The 20,542-nt window shown below is 40.6% G+C and overlaps 1 protein-coding gene across 3 annotated transcripts in view; it reads left to right on the top strand.

Moving 5' to 3' along the window:
- Positions 1 to 20,370, top strand: part of prickle1a (prickle homolog 1a) — a 37,280-nt gene extending 16,910 nt beyond the window's left edge. For 2 of the 3 annotated variants that reach the window (XM_079604682.1, XM_079604683.1), the window contains 7 exons: positions 14,488 to 14,670; positions 16,182 to 16,295; positions 17,176 to 17,313; positions 17,398 to 17,601; positions 17,705 to 17,891; positions 17,993 to 18,841; positions 19,156 to 20,370. In XM_079604682.1, coding sequence (XP_079460808.1) covers positions 14,500 to 14,670; positions 16,182 to 16,295; positions 17,176 to 17,313; positions 17,398 to 17,601; positions 17,705 to 17,891; positions 17,993 to 18,841; positions 19,156 to 19,976 — 2,484 coding nt within the window. In that variant the 5' untranslated portion in view covers positions 14,488 to 14,499 and the 3' untranslated portion in view covers positions 19,977 to 20,370. Of the gene's footprint in view, positions 1 to 10,091; positions 10,316 to 14,487; positions 14,671 to 16,181; positions 16,296 to 17,175; positions 17,314 to 17,397; positions 17,602 to 17,704; positions 17,892 to 17,992; positions 18,842 to 19,155 lie in introns of those variants that run through there. The other variant, XM_079604681.1, reaches the window with a different exon arrangement.
- Positions 20,371 to 20,542: the final 172 nt, after the last annotated feature.

The raw sequence follows: 20,542 nt of genomic DNA on the forward strand, positions 1-20,542 counted from the left end.
AGTTATGCCAGGACTGATTTTGAAGCCAAAAGTCGCGCTGATCTCATTGATATCGTTTAAAAATCTGTGTGAGAGCTTGTGTCAGCTGTAACGTTGCACATCGTCATGTTTTGCGGTGTTTTCCCGGTTTACTGCTTCTGTCGAGCAGACACTCTCAGCACTAAAGCGAATTAAAACTTATGCCAGAAATACGACGGGACAGACTCGACTTTCAGCACATTAACCTTGAAGGCGATAGAAAAGGTTGCTGGGACTGAAACGCACAGACAACCTGTACAACCAAGTAATTCAAGTCTTTTTGAGGAAATAAATTAGAATGGATTTTGTGTAAAAAAAATAGGCAGTAGTTTTGGTGAGTATAATGCATTTTTTGGCCCCGTTTTTGTCCGTGCATAATATTTTCTTCCTAATTTTTCTTGTAAATTTATGATCGAAGCAACTTCTTTTTTCAAACATTAATACTTTTGTAACCATTGAAGGACAAGACAAGGGAGTTTCCTTTTCTGAATTTATAATCAGAACGCAAGAACCACTGTAGCCAGCCGAACGCACTCGCTCGTTTCTCTCTACCCAGCCTTTCCCGAACTCACCGCATTAACCCTATAACTGCCGGTGCAAAATAAAAACAGGAATTTCACTGTTTTTCGTTATTAATTCAGGTTGGCCATCACTGAAGGCCTAGGTGTGAAATGCACGGCCCGCCACTGCGTCATGACGTATTATGTGACGCCATACATAGAAGTGTTTTTACACTCACACAGTTAAGTGTTTTTTATAGTGATAGTCATTAGATTGAGTGTCACGTCTCCAGTAGTCAGCTGTACAGTATTAGGGTGTATGATGTATGACAGTAGAAGAGCAGTAATGTGATATCTGATGTAAACGTGAGGAGCTGTATGACGTGATGTGAGTGTGTGTCTCTTCTGAACGCGTGTGTTTATGGAGCGAAGGCTCATTGAACGTGGATCAGCGGGTTGTGAACGGCTGACCTTTAGGGCCAGTAGAGTGAAACACACAGGGCCGGTGCGGGCAGAGGTCAGAGGTCACCGGCCGTGACCCCACGCACATCTAAACCAATGCCACGGTCAGACGCGGTGGGTTAGAGCAGGGGATTGTGGGTAGTTTCCAGTTAACGATCAGAGATCTGAGGCACGCTGTAATTCAGGGCCTGTTTTCCTCTGGATTCTGACTTTACTGCTCGCCTTAATGAGTTAAATTGTGCCCAATTAAGTGTGTCTGAACTGCAGAGTTAACGAGCTAAACGAGTTCACTGGAGCATGTGCTCAATTATCTGTGTATGAAGCACTTCTCCCGGGAGCACTAATGATCCCGCTTCCACCCCTCCCTGATGGTGTGTGTGTGTGAGTGTGAGTGTGAGTGTGAGTGTGAGTGTGAGTGTGAGTGTGAGTGTGAGTGTGAGTGTGAGCGAGTGTGTGTGTGTGAGCGAGTGTGTGTGTGTGAGCGAGTGTGTGTGTGTGAGCGAGTGAGTGAGTGAGTGAGTGTGTGAGAGAGTGAGTGAGTGAGTGAGTGAGTGAGTGAGTGAGTGAGTGAGTGAGTGAGAGAGTGTGTGAGCGAGTGTGTGAGCGAGTGTGTGAGCGAGTGTGTGAGCGAGTGTGTGAGCGAGTGTGTGAGCGAGTGAGTGTGTGTGTGAGAGAGAGAGTGAGCGAGTGTGTGAGAGAGTGAGTGTGAGGCTGATATCACTCGTGTGTGTGTGTGTTTGTGTGTGCGTGTGTTTGTGTGTGTGTTTGTTTGTGTGTGTGTGTGTGTGTGTGTGTGTTTCTGTGTGTGTGTGTGTGTGTGTGTGTGTGTGTGTGTGTGTTTCTGTGTGTGTACATGGCGGATGAAGAAAGCATGCAAACTCAGACCATTCATTTGCATCGACCACCCAAGTTCTTATTAATATAATCCATAGACGTCGTAGTTTTACAGTTTTTCACACACATTCTTTTCACATTTATTCTCAGTGGTTGTTAGATTAATTCTCACGAGTGTAATAGTCATTTTTACAGTATTAATGTTAAAGAAATTAATTTAAGAGAATAAATTAAATGCAGGAAATATTTTATAAGCATAAATCAAAAGCAGTAAAAAAAATATATATATTAAATATATTTATTTTAGATTTTTTATGATGAGATATATATTAGACTATATCCTGATTATTATTAAATAAATATATCAATATTTTTGCTTTATAATTACTTTTAGGTCATCTATTTGAACATTTGTGTGTGTGTGTGTGTGTGTGTATGTGTGTGTATCTATATTATATATATTTGATATTCATTTTAATATATTTTTTATATACTTGTTTTTTGTATAAAGTATGTAAATATTTTTGTGCATTATCCTTTTCAGTAATCCATCTGAACATGTTTACAGTATTAGTTAAAGCAGTTAAATGAGCATAAATTAAAGGCAGTAAAACAAATATGACTGCGCTGTATAAATACTTTATAAAAATCATTTAAGTATATTTTAGTGTAACATATTTTTCATTAATTAACTTTTTTATGTGTATAATATATATATTATTTTCTCTTTTTTTGCATTATGACAATGAAAACTGAAGGTAAATATTTAATTGTTATGGGAAATAATATAGAAGCGCATCATCAGATTGTGTTATTGCCGGTTCAACAGGTGAACTAACTGTAGGACTGTGTGTGACTTACTGTCTTTGTTGTGTAAGTAAACCGTTACATTGTCACTAAACCGTCAACAGCACAAAAGCCCACTCGACCTCGCTGCCCTCAGTGTGTGTGTGTGTGTGTGTGTGTGTGTGTGTGTGTGTGTGTGTGTGTGCAGACAGTCATTGTGTCGTTATAGTCTCCTGCTATAAAGCAGCTTCCTGCCCTTAAACACCCCGGTGTGTGTGTGTGTGTGTGTGTGTGTGTGTGTGTGTGTGTGTGTGTGTGTAAATCCAGCATTAATGACTAGATTGAGTTTTTAGTTATTTTTTTTATTCAATTAAATTCATATTTTATTCAAGTGTCAGTAAAGACATTTATAATGTTACAAAATACATTTTATTTCAAATAAACACTGTATTTTAAACTTTCTATTCATCAAAGAATTATGTAAAAATAAAATGTATGTTTCCACAAAAATATGAACAGTTTTCAACACTGATAATAATCATAAATGTGTCTTGATCATCAGATCATCATATTACACTGATTTCTGGAGGATCATGTGACACTGAAGACTGGAGTAATGATGATAAACTCAGCTTTGATCACAGGAATAAATTACACTTTACTATATATTCACATAGAAAACTGATGATTTAATATCATATTAATATTTAATATTTGTTTTAAATCATAACATATATATATATATATATATATATATATATATATATATATTAGGGCTGTCAAAAGATTGATCGCATCCAAAATAAAAGTTTGTGTTCCCATAATATATGTGTGTGTGTACTGTGTATAATTATTTATATATATAAATACACACACATTCATGTATATATTTAAGAAATATTTGCATTTATATACATTTATATTATATATAAATATTTTATATATAAATATAACCAATTTTTCTTATGATTGAATCTACATGATTGTGTGTGTTTTTATATATATAAATAATTATACACAGTACACACACACATATATTATGGAAACACAAACTTTTATTTTGGATGCGATTAATCGCGATTAATCTTTTGACAGCCCTAATATAAATATATATATAATACCCCAAGTGTTGGTCGTGTGTATGAAAGTCTCCGCAAGGTCAAGTGTCAGATCGGAATCGTCTGGATTTAATTCTACGCAACAGAAAATGTTTGTCGATGTTTTTCTGTGTGAATGTGTGTGTGAGTGTCTGACCGGCGCTTGTCCGTGATAATCTCTCTAAGTCAATATCAGGCCAGCGACGGCTACAGCGGTTGACCTCTCGCTGTTCTTTAGGCCTTTGCTTTTTACAGTAGGATAACAGCGCTTTATTGTTCTTTACGGCCGGTCCTTTGTCAGGCCTGTGTTCTGATAACGGCCGTCGGCGGGTCATTAAAGTCCCAGAACGGCCTCTTTTATGATAAGGAGTGGACACAACTGAGGTCTATCTGGAACAATGGCTGTTAACAGTCATAAATAGCAGACAAACTCAGGGCCATCGCACCAGTCTGACCCTCAAAGCATGCTGGGATATCTCCAGCCAATACGCACAATACGAGGTTCTTGAGTGAATAGCGCGGCTGAGCGATGTTTAGCGGCTAGTACAGGAACACAGCCGTCCATGTGATCACTGGCCCACATTAAGAGTCTGAATTTAGGACGCTGTGAAATATGGGTCACTCCTTCGGGACCTGAGATAAAGGATCAGTTCCCTTCAGATTTAACGTTTCCTGATCATTTACTCTCCTCCTCCACGTCATCCGAGATGTGTCACGTGATCAGAGCGATCTGAAGCATGCTCACATGACAGCGGAGAAACGGAGGAGTAAAGCCGAGCTATGGAATCAGATATAATGCAAGTTCATGTTAATGTCTTACATGTGTGTGTTTTCTTCTTCTCAGAATTGTGAGATATACACTACCAGTCAAAAGTTTTGTATCTGTAAGATTTTTGTTTTTAAAATTACGTTGAAAGGTCACGCGTGACGGCGGAAGAACAGACTATTTCAAACGCCCTTTACAAAAATAAAATAAAAGGTAAAACAACGATGTCTGACGATTTTGAAGTTGGAGAAAAAAAGTTTTTCGCTCTACATTTATGATCCGGAACACGCGTGACCTTTCAACCTGATGACGTAATGTGTGGTGCATCGCAGCTAGTGGAAGAGAAGCCTTTGTGGTTAAAAGTGTATATATTAGGGCTGTCAAACGATTAAAATATTTAATCGCGATTAATCACATTAATGTCATAGTTAACTCACGATTAATCGCACATTTTTATCTATTCTAAATGTCTCTTGATTTCTTTTTGTCCCATTTTTTTCTTCTTCTCATTTTAATGCTCTTATCAACATGGAAAAGTGGATCGGCTTGCTGTGTGCAAATGTTTTTTATTGAAAACAACATATACTGTGTTCAATTCCACACTAACATTCTCACTTGGAGCAAATAATCTCTCACACGATGTAACACTGTCCATCAATAAAAGGGTGACAGAAATACTGACGAGGTGACGTTACTGATATTGACGAGTGGGCGTAGAAACGCATCAGCTGTGTGTGTGTGTGTGTGTGTGCTTGACCATCAAGTGGTATTTAGACTGGACGTGCTGCGGTGATAGCTCAGTTCACGACACACACACAGATCACTTTGGTCTTGTCAATTGAACCATTTGGCAACTTTTTAAAAGAAAACTTTCCATTCAGAATCTTATTGGCGTCCATTTCGGCGTCTCGCGCTCATCATTCATCCTCTCAATACGTAACGTTAAAGGCGGTCGCACACCGGACGAGAAGCACAGCGCCTCGTATTTAAAATTCAAACACATTATTCTCTATGAGTGTACACACACCGGCCATTCTGCGTTTTTATTGCTGGCCATAAACTGAGAAAGTGCGCGTCCGATGTGCGATACGAGTTGTGCTAGACGCGGCTCGGCGCTGCGCTTCTCGTCCCAAACCAGTGTGTGCGGCGCCTGTTGTTCTGTGTCTGGTCTAGCTAGATCCGGTGTGGTGTTGTAGTTTTAATAACGTTACTAGTTTTTGCAAAAGCATGTGAAAAAAACTACAAAGTTTGCTAGGCGTTAATCTCGTGATAAATTTTTTTGCGCCTTTAAAATGGGTTTCCGTTAATAACACGTTTAACGGACAGCCCAAATATATATGTGTATTTAGTTATAAAATGTCCGCTGGTGTGTCTAGATGAGACTCTTATTCCTCGGCTGGATCGTGAGAGACTGAAGCTGAAACTCACATCTGGACCTTTGACCCGCTGGACCATTGAAGTCACTATATGGAGAACATCCTGGAGTGTGTTCCTCACAAACCTGCATTTCTTTTGCGATGAAGAAAGAAAGACATGAACATCTTGGATGACGTGCGGGAGAGTAAATTATTTGTACATTTTAATTTGAAAGTGAGCGTATCCGTTAATGGCGGAGGCTCTTCTGAACGGGTCCCGAGTGCGTCAGGACATGCCGGGGCAAAATGGCCTTTCGGTTTTACAACCCGTGAGCTTGGAGCCAGGTGTGAGGAGCTGTTTGAACCGCTGTGACCATGAGGGGGCCGGAGGGGTCAGATTTACGACCCTCTTGTGCTTAGAAAGGATCCCAGGTCAGGGATGTGTGACTTGTCCTGTTTTATATTGCACTGGAATCCTTGTTCAACCCTGAACTGTGAAACGAGAGCCACAACAGAGCCTCGGCGTGATGGATTGGTCTATTTCCAGGGTCGTCCTGAAAACGAGGACAGATAGAGTACTCATTTGAAGGGGCTCTTCTCAAGGGTTTTGGGGAAACCATTGGTATTTTTGGCTCGGGAGTTTGTACAAATGACTTCATTCACATCCGTCAGTGTTTGCAGGGTGTGTCGGTCGCTGACCTGAGGCTCGACACACTACAGCTCATTTATATTAGTCACTTTCTTGCTCGTTTTTCAGTACAAATATCTAAGGTCTTAAATCAAGGTGCTTTTAAAGGAATAGTTCACTGCCAAATGAAATCATCATTTACTCATCCTTAAGTTGTTTCAAACCTGTATGAGTTTCTTTCTTCTGCTGAGCACAGATGTTGACTTCCATAGTATGAAAAAAAAATACAGTTACACTTTATTTTAAGGTGTTGTTCTCACAGTGTAATTATATATTTAAATACTGAGTAATATTAAACAACTACATGTACTTACTATAGGGTTGTGGTAGGATTTGGTTGAGGGTTAGTTGCATGTAATCATGCATAATTTCAAATGGTGAGTTTCATAAAGTCAATGGGGTCCATCAACTGTTTGATTACCGACATTCTTCACAATATGTTCAGCAGAAGAGAGAAACTCATACAGGTTTAAAACAACTTAATTATGAACTCGTCCTTTAATAGAGACGCAAATGACAAAGATAAAAAATATCTGCCAGTGGTGTCAGCAAAACCAATTCAAACTTGAAACCACTACAGAACTTTTTTCTCATTTTAAACATAACCTCACACAAATACTGAGGAAGAGCAGCATCTATCAAGATGAATGCTTGGTTTACGAACTAAATGAGACCAAAGCTACGTCCCAGTGGTTGTTTGAGGCCTGTGAATGAAAGACGATGTGGTTGAAGCGACTCTTTCCAGCTTCTGAAGCTTTGAATTCGTATAGAGGACTGAAAATATAGCATTTCTGAAAACATTTAGACTCCAAAGCAATCTCCTTTACATCCACACTGTAGTTTTTCAGTAGGTTGCTCAACGTTTGCGATGCATGAAAAGCAAGTCAGGGGGTTTGTTTATCTTTCGGCGAGCCGCTAAAACCAGGGGGGCACGGATCCCCTCTTCCTCTTTGTTTCTGTGACACAAAGGGCTGAGCTTTGGTCCGGGTCCTGCTGTGTTTGCACCTCTGTGGCCTTGAACGCAACAATGGTGTTGTCCTCCAAAAAACCTCCATCCCATTACCAGCCCTTTTATTGAAGGCAGCAGTCGTAAAAAAAGCCAGCTCAGTGAACAGTCGGCATCTATTATAGGCTTCCTATATTTGTAGGGTAGATTTTATGATTTTTGGAAATAAGAGATCGGGTTTAAGCTGCAGTTGTTCCGTCACTGATGGAGATTTGGTTCCTGCCACTGTCGCCTTTGTCGCCATTGGCTTGCTTAGTGTTGGACATTTTAATTTAATATTTAATTTATAATATTATTGATCTCCTGCATTGACAGCATTATATGAGAACTGAGCTGGACGATTACATCTGGAAGTTTTCTCCAGAGCGGCTATAAATGAACCAAATTAACTTTTTGCAACAAAAATGAGCCATCACTGAACTTACTTAATCTGGACTGTGAGGGAAATAACTGTTGCATTATTTCCCTGTTATCTCTGTAAAGCTACTTTAAAACACTCTGTATAGTAAAAAGCGCTGTATAAATAAAGGTGACTCGACTGTTTGGTACGACGAGATCATTGGCCAGTTAACCGAGCTGTTGAATCTGACACTTTTCTTGCACACCTCTCAAGGGAAGTCTCCATTTCATGAGCACAAAGTTGTTGGTTTGTGGTGAAATGATTGAGGTAAGAACAAAGACCACCCTGGGTAGACGAATTGAGTTTCATAACTTCCTCCGTCATCCTTCATTCAGGAAACCGGGAGCCTCGTCCTCCTGGACGGAGAACAAACTCTGAGCTCTTGTTTGTTTAAACAACAGGAAGGTCTTCACCTTTGGCACATTCCTCGGGAAATGAAGGCGAGATGAGGTAAACTGTCTTTCTAGGCAGGACACTGAGGTTTTTGGGGTCACTATTTGGGCGCATAAAGGGTGAGTTTAGTTGCACTCATTTTCCAACTGTAGACATTTGTTTTTCTGTCAAAAAACCTTGTTCCTTTGGGACTCCTGGTGGTTTCGTTGAACGGTTCTTGCATTCTGAGTTCAGATCCTAAAAGTAACTTCAGACTCCGCTTTCCTAATGCCAATGAAAGACAAAAAGTGTGTATTTCCCCAAACGGCACGCATGCTAAAAGCAAAACACCCATACGGAAGTGGATTGGCCTTTGATTTGCATGGTAAACGCTCTGTAAGTACCATGTGGAGTCTTTCAGGCATTGTGGTCTGGATCTGCTGACATCATTGTTGACTTGAGACGTGAAAGAGTGACGTTTGACTGAAACTCCATTTAATGCATGAAGGGTGCAACTCACTTCAGTTTTATCACTTTTGCTTAAGCATCCACTTGAAAAAAAAAAAAAAAATTTGTGTGAAAACTATCTTTATTAGGAAACTTTTTTTTGCAGCCTATATTGGCTGTTTGGGTGAATTTATAGCAATTCTGATTGAAACGCACCATCTCAGAACAAATACTTAAATATTACAATATTTATGAATTATATTCAGTGCAAAAATGGATTTTCTCACTCAATATTTTTGTCTCGTTTACCAGTTCAAATATCGAAACATTCTTAAATAAAGTAATTTATTTGAGGTGCAAAATTACAGAAAGAAATGTGTAAAAATTAGGCGAGTTTGTTTAAAACAGAAAAAAAACTAATTATCTCTGGTGTCAGAATTTGTTTTACTTACCGTAATTAAAAGGGAAAACTAGATTTCTTTTTTCATTATTTGAATCATAAATTCACTTAATTTTCATTATTTCTTAGAAGACAAGACTTAATGTCTAGTGTCATTTTGCTTCTCCAGTAAATTTATCTTGATGTAAGAATGTTTAGATATTTGTGCTGGAAAACAAGACAGAAACACTGAAGAAGTCAACGGTGAATACGAAATGTAATACTATTTTACATTTTATCCCATTTTTAGGTTTTAAAACTAAATTCTACCCTTTAAAAAAAGATTTGTTGATGTTGTAAATAAAACGATTATTGTAAAAAGTGTTATTATAGAAAATACTTAACATTTAATTCAATGTTATTTGGTGTATTTTTGTAAGTATCTGCTAGTAATTTCCGAGAGAACATTTAAAAGTAGATCCTTTACTTTTCAAAGTTAATCCCACACCAGTTTCTTTGAGTGTATAAGACCAGATTGTGTTATCGGTAACACTTTACAATAATATGTTTCCTTAGTTAACATGAACATTTACTAATACGTTATTAAAATCAAAGGTTGTGTTTGTTAACATTAGTTAATGCACTGTGAACTAACATGAACACACAATGAACAGCTGTATTTTTATTAACTAATATTAACAAAGATGAATAAATACTGTAACAAATGTTTTGCTCGTTGTTAGTTCATGTTAGTTAACTAATGAACATTATTGTAAAGTGTTATCAATATTGATGTGGGGTTTGTATGTAAAAGAGCATGAGTGTCCCAGTGCATTTAGACCCAGAAACAGTGTCTGGAGAACCCCAAGGACGGGCCGGGTGAAACTGACCACTGCTGTAAGTAATGTGACGTGTGTTTGAAGTGAAGGGGGTTTGGTTTAGGAGCCCACGCTGAGCTCGGGTTATCGGGGGAGTGGCTCCACAGGACTGCAGTAAATGGAAGAGCATCTGCTAGAGTTGTTCTCCACACACACACACACACACTACTGTACTCGTCCTGCGCCGTCGGCTCACACGCGTGACAACGTCTGCTTTGGATTTAGATGGGATGAGGCTTACACTGAGGACATGTAGTCAAGGAATCACGGGACCTTTGGAGAACACAGTTTGATTAGATTTTCTTGAAGACGTTGCTGAGCGAGCAGGTATGGTTGGAAACTTTGAAACACTTAAGTGTTTTCTGCAGGGGCTTTGGGTGCATATTTGACCTATATTTTTGCTGTGTCACGTCCTACTTCTTCTAGTTATATTTAGCTTTTATAAACTTCTCAGTTAATTGTAGGTGGTGCAGCACAGATTTGAAGACTCTGCGTGTGTGTGTACTGTATAAAGGTCTGTTGTAGAGGAAAAAGGTGTCCGAGAGGTGTGTTGTGGCCGGGTAAATATCCGAAGCTTCTAGTCATCTGGCTCCAGCCGGTCAGAACGCAGGTGGTCTTTCTCTAATGTCTTCAGTGTGTTGGGACAAGCCTTGAAACCATTTGGTCCTGGAATAACACTCGAGTTCTTCAAAGTTTGGCCAAAAGTTTGGGAGGATCACCCAAACGCTCCAGAATGAGTCGACACTGCCTCCTTCCTGTTAATAATGTCTAGCGTTCTCTGATTTAACTTAAAGTAAAACATTTTTTTAGTCTGATAACCCTAGACTTGTCACGATCTTGGCATTAGGGCATCATAGATATATTTTCAGATAACAGTTGTAAAGGTGAAACTCGAAAAATTTGAATATCATGCAAAAGTTCATTTATTTCAGTAATTCAACTTAAAAGGTGAAACTAATATATTATATAGACTCATTACATGCAAAGTGAGATATTTCAAGCCTTTATTTGTTATATTTTTTATGATTATGGCTTACAGCTTATGAAAACCCCAAATTTTTAATTAGAATATTGTGAAAAGGTTTGCATAAGCTGTAAGCCATAATCATCAAAATTATAACAAATAAAGGCTTGAAATATCTCACTTTGAGTCTATATAGTATATTAGTTTCACCTTTTAAGTTGAATTACTGAAATAAATGAACTTTTGCACGTTATATTAATTTTTCCAGTTTCACCTGTGTGTCTTTTGGAAGGTAAAAACTAGTAATCATAATTGGTAATCAGACTGATAACTATATGCAATTGGTTGATTAACAAAAGTGGTTGATTCTAATGGCAATCTTGTCAATGCAGACTAAATATTTAATGTTTTACAATATTTTGTTAGGAAATGTTGGGTGAATATAGAATTTTTGAGTAGCCTGAATATTTTGAGGGTGAAATGTTGTGTACATCTAATTTGCCATCATTAAAGTACATCATGTATAATATATCAGTATTATTTTGTCTCTACTCTTGTGATCCGTAGACAACTAGTAAAAACACAGATCTATTTATTAGGTCAAACTTAGTTAAAGCTTTGAGGTAAGTTAAGTTCTAGTTTGGCGTTTTGTACTTGTTTGTTTTAGAAGATTCAAAGATGCTTTTGTATTCAAGTGTTTTTGGAAGTGACATGTCATAACAAACGATTGTATTTGTTGGATTGAAGTTTTATTACTGGCTCAACAGCCGTGGAGGGAAACTCCTCATTTGTGGAGCGCAGGAATCGCTCACATCATCTGCCAGTTCTGCTGTTCTTAACATTAAATCCATAGACAGAATTCCAGCACTGATTCAGGTCTGGACTGGGCCAAAGCAAACAGGTCCTGACGGGCCGGACTAATGGAGCGCCATCGTGCCAGTGGATCTGCTGAACATTTCCACATTTACTGGGCTTTAATGAAGGCTTGTTTTTACACACACGCTATTCTCATTAACCACATCATTTTTAATGCACCCATAATGAGTGTCATTCTGACTAATTTACCTGAGAAAAATGTGGTAGTTATGCAGTAAAGCCATGTTATGTTCAAAACTGTCACATTTACTGTCTCTCAAAGGTGGAATCTGTTGACTTTCCTACTATACTCGGTCATTGAATTGAATCTGCTATTTCTGTGAGAATAGTTACCCCTCACATTTCCACACCAAAGTTGTGGAAATGGGCTATTGAGTAAGATGTAATTTGTTGGGTCTTGACCTGGTGTCCTCAGGACACTTATGCAAATTAATTTGTCAGAGAGTTAATTTGCATGGTAGTATCATTTTGATCAGCCACGTGAAGTTATGTGTAATTTAATGTAGAAATAAAAGTGCTTAATTCACTTTAAATCTTCATGAAATTTGTCCTTTGCTATGCTGAGGGTCCATTACCATATGAGTCTCTGGTAGTTACCCTTGTGTGATCACCCGGGGTCCATCCCCTCCCCAGGCAACTCACCCTCCACCCATATCTGCCCCCCATTGAGGCCCATTCAGGCCTCCCGTGGGTGGATCTAACAGATATGCATCTCAGACCTCCAAAGTCATGTTAACAAGCAGCTCTACAAGAGAGCAGGCTGTTAAACACTCGGGGCTCGAGGGCTTTTTCAGGGCGAGCTTTTTCAGACAGGAACTGCTTTCAGTTCCCCGAGGTCCCTGCGATTCACTCAGAACCACTCAATCGTAAAATAGCTGTTTATTTTCGATGAAACATTACTGCAGTTTCTCTTCACTTCAGTTGTTGATTAGATCTGGAGTCTCAGGAAGTGATGCTGATGGCATCTAAGACCGAAATTAGCATACTTAAGGAGACTGTTTAGCAGAAAGGGTGTTGCCTCTTTGAGCTCCTTTCCTGTGTCAGCAACTTCCTTTGAAGAAAATACCATATCCTAGTGGATTGTGCACCACCAGAACACATGTGTAACATGGCAGGGAATGCATCTCTTCGGATAGAATTACATGACCAAGTTAATGTTTGAGTAGTCTCTTACAGGAACTTCAGTGGTTCTTCTGAGAAGAGTTTGGGGTATTTGTACACCTAAAATTAAGTACTTTACATTTACATACTTAACATTTTGGGCCTCTATTGGATTGGGTTTGTCTGGAAGTCTTTATGATTTCCACCGAGTTCAACTGAAGAGAATTTGAGGCCTGAACAAAAAGCTGTGTTGGGTCATTTCAGTTGTTCATCTATAGATGGGATTGTGATGGGTCGGGCACAATTGCATTTACTTTAAAATCTGACATGTGAATTAGCACATCAATTTAACTGCATTGCAATTAATTTACCCAGTGTTATCTGATAGCATTCTGATTAACTTTGTATTGTGTTCTTGTAAAACCATTGTAAATTTTACAACTCTCACTACTGTTTTAAAGATGCATTTCTCCTTTTTTTACTTCTGACTTGGTTGAATAGTTCAAAGAACTGTCTGACTGATATTTCATATAAGAGGGAATAAATAATTTTTAGAATAAGAATTTTTTGGACCATTAAGATTCCTACCCCACCCCCCACCCCCCACTGCGGCATTACTTTTATGAAGAAATAAGCACATTCTCTCTATATACCACTACAATGCAAAAAAAGTCCTGTCGTTTTCTTTGGTCTGAAATATGATCTGACATTTCTTGCCACTTTTTGTGAGCTTCACCCTTTAATTGTTGATGCACATATTCCGGATGCATCTTCCCGTTCCAGTCTAAATTGCTGTACATGTGAAACTAACACCTGTCATTGGGTTCAATCCATCCATCTCACCTGTTTTTATTCCAAAAACAGCAGCTCCAGAGATCAAAGCATCAGATGATGCGTCACTCAGCAGGACGTGATGCGGTATGGCAGGTTCTAAAACACTGTCCTCAACAAACAGCACAGGGGCTTGAAGGAAGACATGGGTTTCAAGCATTACCATATGGCTTTGTTATGCTTGGTGTCCTGAATGGACTTCAAAGGAGTGACAAGGAAGAACGCAAAAGATCTTGTCTTGAGAAGTTTCAGTCCTCTGTCTGTTTGAGCTGAAAGAGTTCTGAACAGAGTCAAGTAAACCATGTTGTTGGGAAAACTCATATATGGCATGCATTCGAGCTCAACTTAACCAGAAGAGCGTCCCAATAGAAGGAAATGGAAAATACCAGAAAGCTTCCACGGTGATGATGAGTTAGGAAAATGCATTAAAATAAATTGACTGTAAAAGAGTTAGGATGGTTGAAGTTTGGAGGGAATGTCCGACCACATCACGGCAAAACTCAGCACAATAGCAGTAACAATAAAACTGCCATTTTTTTATGAGCAGAATCTATTTAACAGGCCTCCACCCTGGGATGGAGGTCACCGTAACTGCCATGAAATGTTTTAGGACGCTGCATTATTCCAGTTGCGTTATTGTTCTCATCCCAATACAATGTATCTTACGAGGTGTTTTATCGTGTGGTTTCGTGATCCATGACACACTGTTCCCTCTTAACCACTCCAGGAGGTCTTTCTGATGAACCTCGAGAATTCGGGAAGTTTCCACGGTGCCGTGAGGCAGCTGGACATGGAGCCGAAGGTCAACAAGCTGACGTTCGGCTTCCAGCGAAGCTCCACCTCAGATGACGACTCGGGCTGTGCCTTGGAGGAATATGCTTGGGTGCCACCAGGACTTCGACCAGAGCAGGTAAACCAATCTCTATGGGCTTATGAAAGTCTAGAACTTATTGGAATATTGCCTGCACACTGTAAAGCGTAAAGCATTTAACAGAGAACTTACATTAATGCTCATGTCAGAACAGTACACATGTAAGGTAGGAAATGGTTAGAAGGCAGCATGAAGCCAAAATGGCAACATTGTTTTGAAAGGGGAAAACCGCAATAACAACCATGTCACAAAATGCAAAGCAGTCGCATGTCTTCAGTTTCAGGGAAAGAATCTGCTCTGTAATGGCTAAATAGTATCATGCCGTTCAAGATGTGATATCTTAGCACAATGTGCAAGTTGTTATACAATAAACCAGATGTGATCTTTATTAAAATTCCAAACTGTTGGTCAATCATTCTGTCAGCAAAGCTAGTCACAGTCACTAAGATTAAGAGGACCTTACTGCATTTTTGCAGGCACAGCTAAAGACTGTGAAGGAAGCACCCCACAGGCATTTTGGGAACAGGAAATGCTGCTTTTTATTTACAAACTACTTCATGGAAAATCTGCAAGTCATTATCTCAAGCTGCCAGACAAAAGGGCTTGAAATGATGAGGAAAAGTAGTTTGCTAACAGCCAAGCTTGCAGCCACAACTTTTTTTTTTTTCCTGGCATTGTCCGCAAAGGCGGTCCTCTCGTGCCTGGAGGCGCGCTGATGTGGCGCTGATTCCAATCGGTGTCCCACACTTCCCCCGGCTGTCCTTAAGAGCACCCTTGAATAAAATCTGAAGTGATGGGTGAGGAAAAAGGTCTAAAGCAATTTGGAGACCCCTAAAATCCCAGTGCAGCTTTTGTGTTAAATGCAAGAGCCAACTGTAATGCCTTTATAGCAGCCATTCTGTGAATTGCCCTGCAGATTATAGGTGATCATTGTGGGGAAGAACACAAACACTCAGGAATATTGTTGTTCAAGTGCCTAAGGCTCAGTACCAGAGGTAATATCAGCTTGAAATGAGGGGTGATTTATGGTGCTGCTGATCATCAGGTCTAAATGCCATTCCAGTAGACTGACTCAACAGCAGCAGGACTCTCTTTATGCAGGAAAAGACAAGCACAGTCCAGCTATTTATCTGCGGGCTGTTACGACCAGCACTCATAAAGAGTTCCCACTCACAAGGCATAGGTCACAGTGTCATAGAAGCACAATAGAGTACAGTAAAAACCTTTCCTCAGCCCAAAACTGGTGGCTCAAGTGTCAGAAAAGGTAATTTAATGGAAATGGTAATGTTGATAGATGCACAGGAATGACTCAACCTGGTACACATGGCATTAACATTTGTCTCTGGAAATCTGTGCTCAGCTGAGAAAGATTGATTTCATTGAGAGCAGGGTCTCTGATCTCGTGACCACCAAAAAAAACTAAACAAAAAAACTTTCTGATCGGATCACTTAGGACAGACGTTGGGCTAGTCTAGTGTAACTTCTTTTTTTGACTTTGTGCATACTCTACATGGAGTGACTGACCTGATCTGTCTCCATCTCATATCCAGGTCCAGCTCTACTTCTCTTGCCTACCTGAGGACAAAGTCCCTTATGTGAACAGCCCCGGGGAGAAATACCGCATCAAGCAGCTCCTGTACCAGCTACCTCCTCATGACAATGAGGTGAGTTTACAGAAACAAAGGAAATAGGACCTGCATCAGCAGCCATGAAAGCCCCTATTGTTTCCCCAGCATCGCTGCAGTCCAAAATGCCCACGCATCACATTTCAAAACCCCTTCAAATAGCTTTTTAACTGCAACGTGGTGTGGGTGTTTTTAGCTTCATGGGTTTAGAGCTTCACCACATTCCCTGCCAGCACAGAAAGACGCTTTGTCACTTCATATCTATGTGGGTGCTTGTACAATGAGACTTTTGAGCTGAAGTTAAATGATGCTGCTTGGGGAGACTCAATCTGACTCGATCTGAGACATTGCTCTGGGTCACATAACAAACTCTTTTAAGCATCACAACTTGTTCAAAAAACATGCATAGTTTGTGTTTTTTAGTGTGTGATTCTTAATTTTGGTCTTTAAACCAAGAGATGTTCCATTTTCCTGTGTTAAGGTATCCCAAAACTAAAGTACTTAGCAAATTGACTAAGAGATGGTTTAAGCAAAATTTCCTAGCCATCTATAAGGGAGCCTACACACCAGAGTTTGCACTGTATCAGATAAGGCTTGGATTTTAATAGGGATGATCATAGAAAGTTTGCCAAACTGACGTACCATCATGCAGAGTTGAGATAATTTTTTCTTTTGCAGCAGTCAACTCTGATGTAGACTTTTGTTGGATGCAGATGTGCTTTTGTTAACCAAATTCACTGTATTCCTGGTTGCATTTGTATTTGTCATTTGTATTTGTCAAACTGTCCTTCAATGCTTTCTCTAGCGTGTAAGCACATTAAAAGGAACACTTCCTTTGCTCAAAAGACCCTGCATGTGGTCCACAAGGGCTTCTTTCTAAATAGTTTGACAGCAAACACGTTTTAAATGTCCCCCTCAGGTGCGATACTGCCAGTCTCTCAGTGAAGAAGAGAAGAAGGAGCTTCACATGTTTAGCGTGCAGAGAAAGAAAGAGGCCCTCGGGCGAGGAACTCTAAGACTGCTGCCAAGGACGATGCTTCATGCCATGTGTGAACACGTAGGTGTTTAAACTAAGCGTATTGCGATACAAGAAGTGACTGTTTGAAGCTGATTGTTTTATTTAAACATCTTGCCTCTTCAGTGTGGAGAGAACGTCAGTGGAGGGGAGATGGTGGTGTTCGCTTCACGAGCGGGACCTAGTCAGTGTTGGCACCCATCGTGCTTCACATGTTCCACCTGCAACGAGCTCCTGGTGGATCTCATTTACTTCTACCAGGATGGGAAGGTCCACTGTGGACGGCATCATGCTGAATTGCTAAAGCCACGCTGTTCCTCCTGTGATGAGGTGAGTTTATTTTTTTTTATTTTTTTTAAACTCATTGTATTGTGCATGAAACAAGGCATGTGATATCATGGATGCTCTTATTAATTTATTGGTGTCCTCACAGATTATTTTTGCGGACGAGTGCACAGAGGCAGAGGGTCGTCACTGGCATATGAAGCACTTTTCCTGCTTTGAATGCGAGACCATCCTGGGTGGTCAACGGTACATCATGAAGGACGGTCGGCCCTTCTGCTGCGGTTGCTTTGAGTCTCTGCACGCGGAATACTGTGAGGCCTGCGCCGAACACATCGGTAAGCCCAAATGTGTCTCTCTGATGTCTCAACGTCATTTACCACAAACCACGTTTCGCTTGCAAGAAGCTGACCTTTAACTCCTGTTTATTTTCCTCTAGGGGTGGACCATGCCCAAATGACGTATGATGGGCTTCACTGGCACGCCACAGATGCTTGTTTTAGCTGTGCTCAGTGCAAGAGCTCCTTGCTCGGTTGTCCCTTTCTACCCAGACAAGGCAGGATCTACTGTTCCAAGACCTGCAGTCTAGGGGAGGACGTCCACGCCTCGGATTCTTCCGATTCTGCCTTCCAGTCCGCAAGATCTCGGGAATCACGGCGCAGTGTGAAGATGGGACAAAGCAGCCGCTCCGCAGACCAATGTCGACAGTCTCTTCTCTTTTCACCTGCAGGCAATTACAAGTTCCCCGGACTCTCAGGGAACGCTGACGACACCTTGTCCAACAAGCTGTCACAGTTAAGCTTTGCAGACAACCACTTCTGGAGGAACAGGGAGGAGCAGGAAGATCCCGAGGACCACGAGGAATGGGCCGAGCATGAGGACTACATGACCCAGCTCCTTCTCAAGTTTGGTGAACATGGTATGTTCCAGCAGCCGGAGGACACTAGGCCAAACAACCTCTGGACGACTGACTCTGATGCCAAAAACAAGACTGAGCCCAGGATGCCAGGCAGTGGTGGGAGTGGCAGTCTGGCCAGTAAAAAGTACAAGGCAGACATGTACTGGGCACAGTCCCAGGATGGACTAGGTGACTCTGCGTATGGGAGTCACCCTGGACCTGCAAGCAGCAGAAAGCTCCAGGAGCTCGATTTGGAGCATGGAGCCAGCTTTAAGCTCGAAGACAAGCAGTGGTATAATGACTCACTGGAATGCATCACAGATGAACTTAAACAAGCTGAGCAGAACATCAGAGACTCAATGGACTCCTTGGCGCTCTCCAACATCACAGGTGAGACTAAAGGATTGATGTGCAAGTGATATTTGCTGAGTGAAAAGTATGTGAGGCAATTGGGGGGGAAATCTGAGGAATGGATGTAGATATTGTATATATAGTAAAACGTGTTCAATGTAGGCAAGTGTGTAATTTTGGTGGCAAACTGGAATCTGTTAAGCCTTTTGTGGAATTTTGCATTTTTGGCAGTCAGGGATGTGGTCATTGAAAATCAGGCACACCATGGCATTTAAATTTCTACTTCTAGAGTATTGAATGTAATATTTGTTCACTGCTGTACAGTATAATTTGAACTTCTGTGATCCTTTCAGGCGCTTCAGTTGATGGGGATATAAAAGAGAAACAGTTGCTCTACTCGTTACAACAGTTCTCTGAGCTTGAACACTGTGAGAACACCAGCAACATGGGGACGCTGAATTCATCAGTGCTGCACAGAAGCACCAACTCCCTGAAGAGCCTGACCTCCGAGCTCGAGCGTGTGGAGGTCATTGAAGAGGAGGACCTGGAGCAGGTGGTCCCGCTCCCAGAGGAGAGGCCCAAACCACCTCACTTATCTGTCTTAAGAAGGTCCAAGTCCCAGTCCAAACCTCAGCAGGTAAAGTTTTCAGATGATGTTATAGACAACGGACGATATGATGGCCTGGAGGTGCGGCAGCCTCCCATGAGTGAGCGTACTCGCAGACGAGCGTACCACTTCGACGAGCAAGATCAGCAGCGCCACCGGCATCACCACAGGCGAAGGAGGAGTCGCAAGTCTCGGTCGGACAATGCACTTCACTTGTTGCCCAAAGAAAAGGCCCGTATGTGCTTTAAGGAGGACCGTCGCCAGCACGAGCCGGGTCCGAACGCTCACCACAGACAGCCTCCCTATGCCCACGCTGACTCTGAATACGCTTTGCACAATCAGGGGGCAGAGAGATTTTTACGTCTTTGTGGTGACGAAGATGACTGGTGCTCTACCTGCTCCTCTTCATCATCTGAATCAGAGGAGGAAGGCTTTTTCCTGGGCCAGCCTATTCCACAACCAAGACAACCTCAGTACCAATATTACGCTGATGAACTTCCCATTGGCACAAGGACAAAGTCCAAACAGAAGAGAGGACGAAAGGACAAGAACTGTATAATTTCATAGAATTGGCAAGGAAGTTTAAAAAACAGTTGATCTGCATCTTAATACGTCTTTTATCAAATGCCGTCATGGAAGTTGCTTTAAGCTGTTGTTTGAACTGGAATATATCTTGATCAGGTTTCTCTGTCCAGGACATATTGCAGTGGTCTTGCCATACAGTGATGTTGTTGGTCAACGCAGTATTAAAACCATGCTTACTTGCTGCAATAATGCATATTAGGTGATAAGTGATTATAGTCTTTGAGAGAAACCAGAAGAATATAATATTTATAAAGCCGCTTTTTTTAGAGACTAATGGAGAGAATAATTTAACTTTGCAAAAATGAATGTGTATATATTGTAAAATGTTGAGTTAAAGCTAATATTTTTATATCCCTGAGTTTCAAAATGATTTTTTTTTTAAAGAATGTTACTGAAAAAAGTAGTAAAGAACAAAGGTTTGCAGCAACTCCACTTTTGTTAATCAGGGTTTTAAAAATAAATATGTAATGCCACGGTCAGCAATTCTGCTCAATTTGTACTAAAACATTGTACATTACGTATTATCCAGTGTCATTTTATTAACGGGT

The sequence above is a fragment of the Phoxinus phoxinus genome (genome assembly GCF_949152265.1).
Source record: "Phoxinus phoxinus genome assembly, chromosome: 25".
Classification (NCBI taxonomy): domain Eukaryota; kingdom Metazoa; phylum Chordata; class Actinopteri; order Cypriniformes; family Leuciscidae; genus Phoxinus; species Phoxinus phoxinus.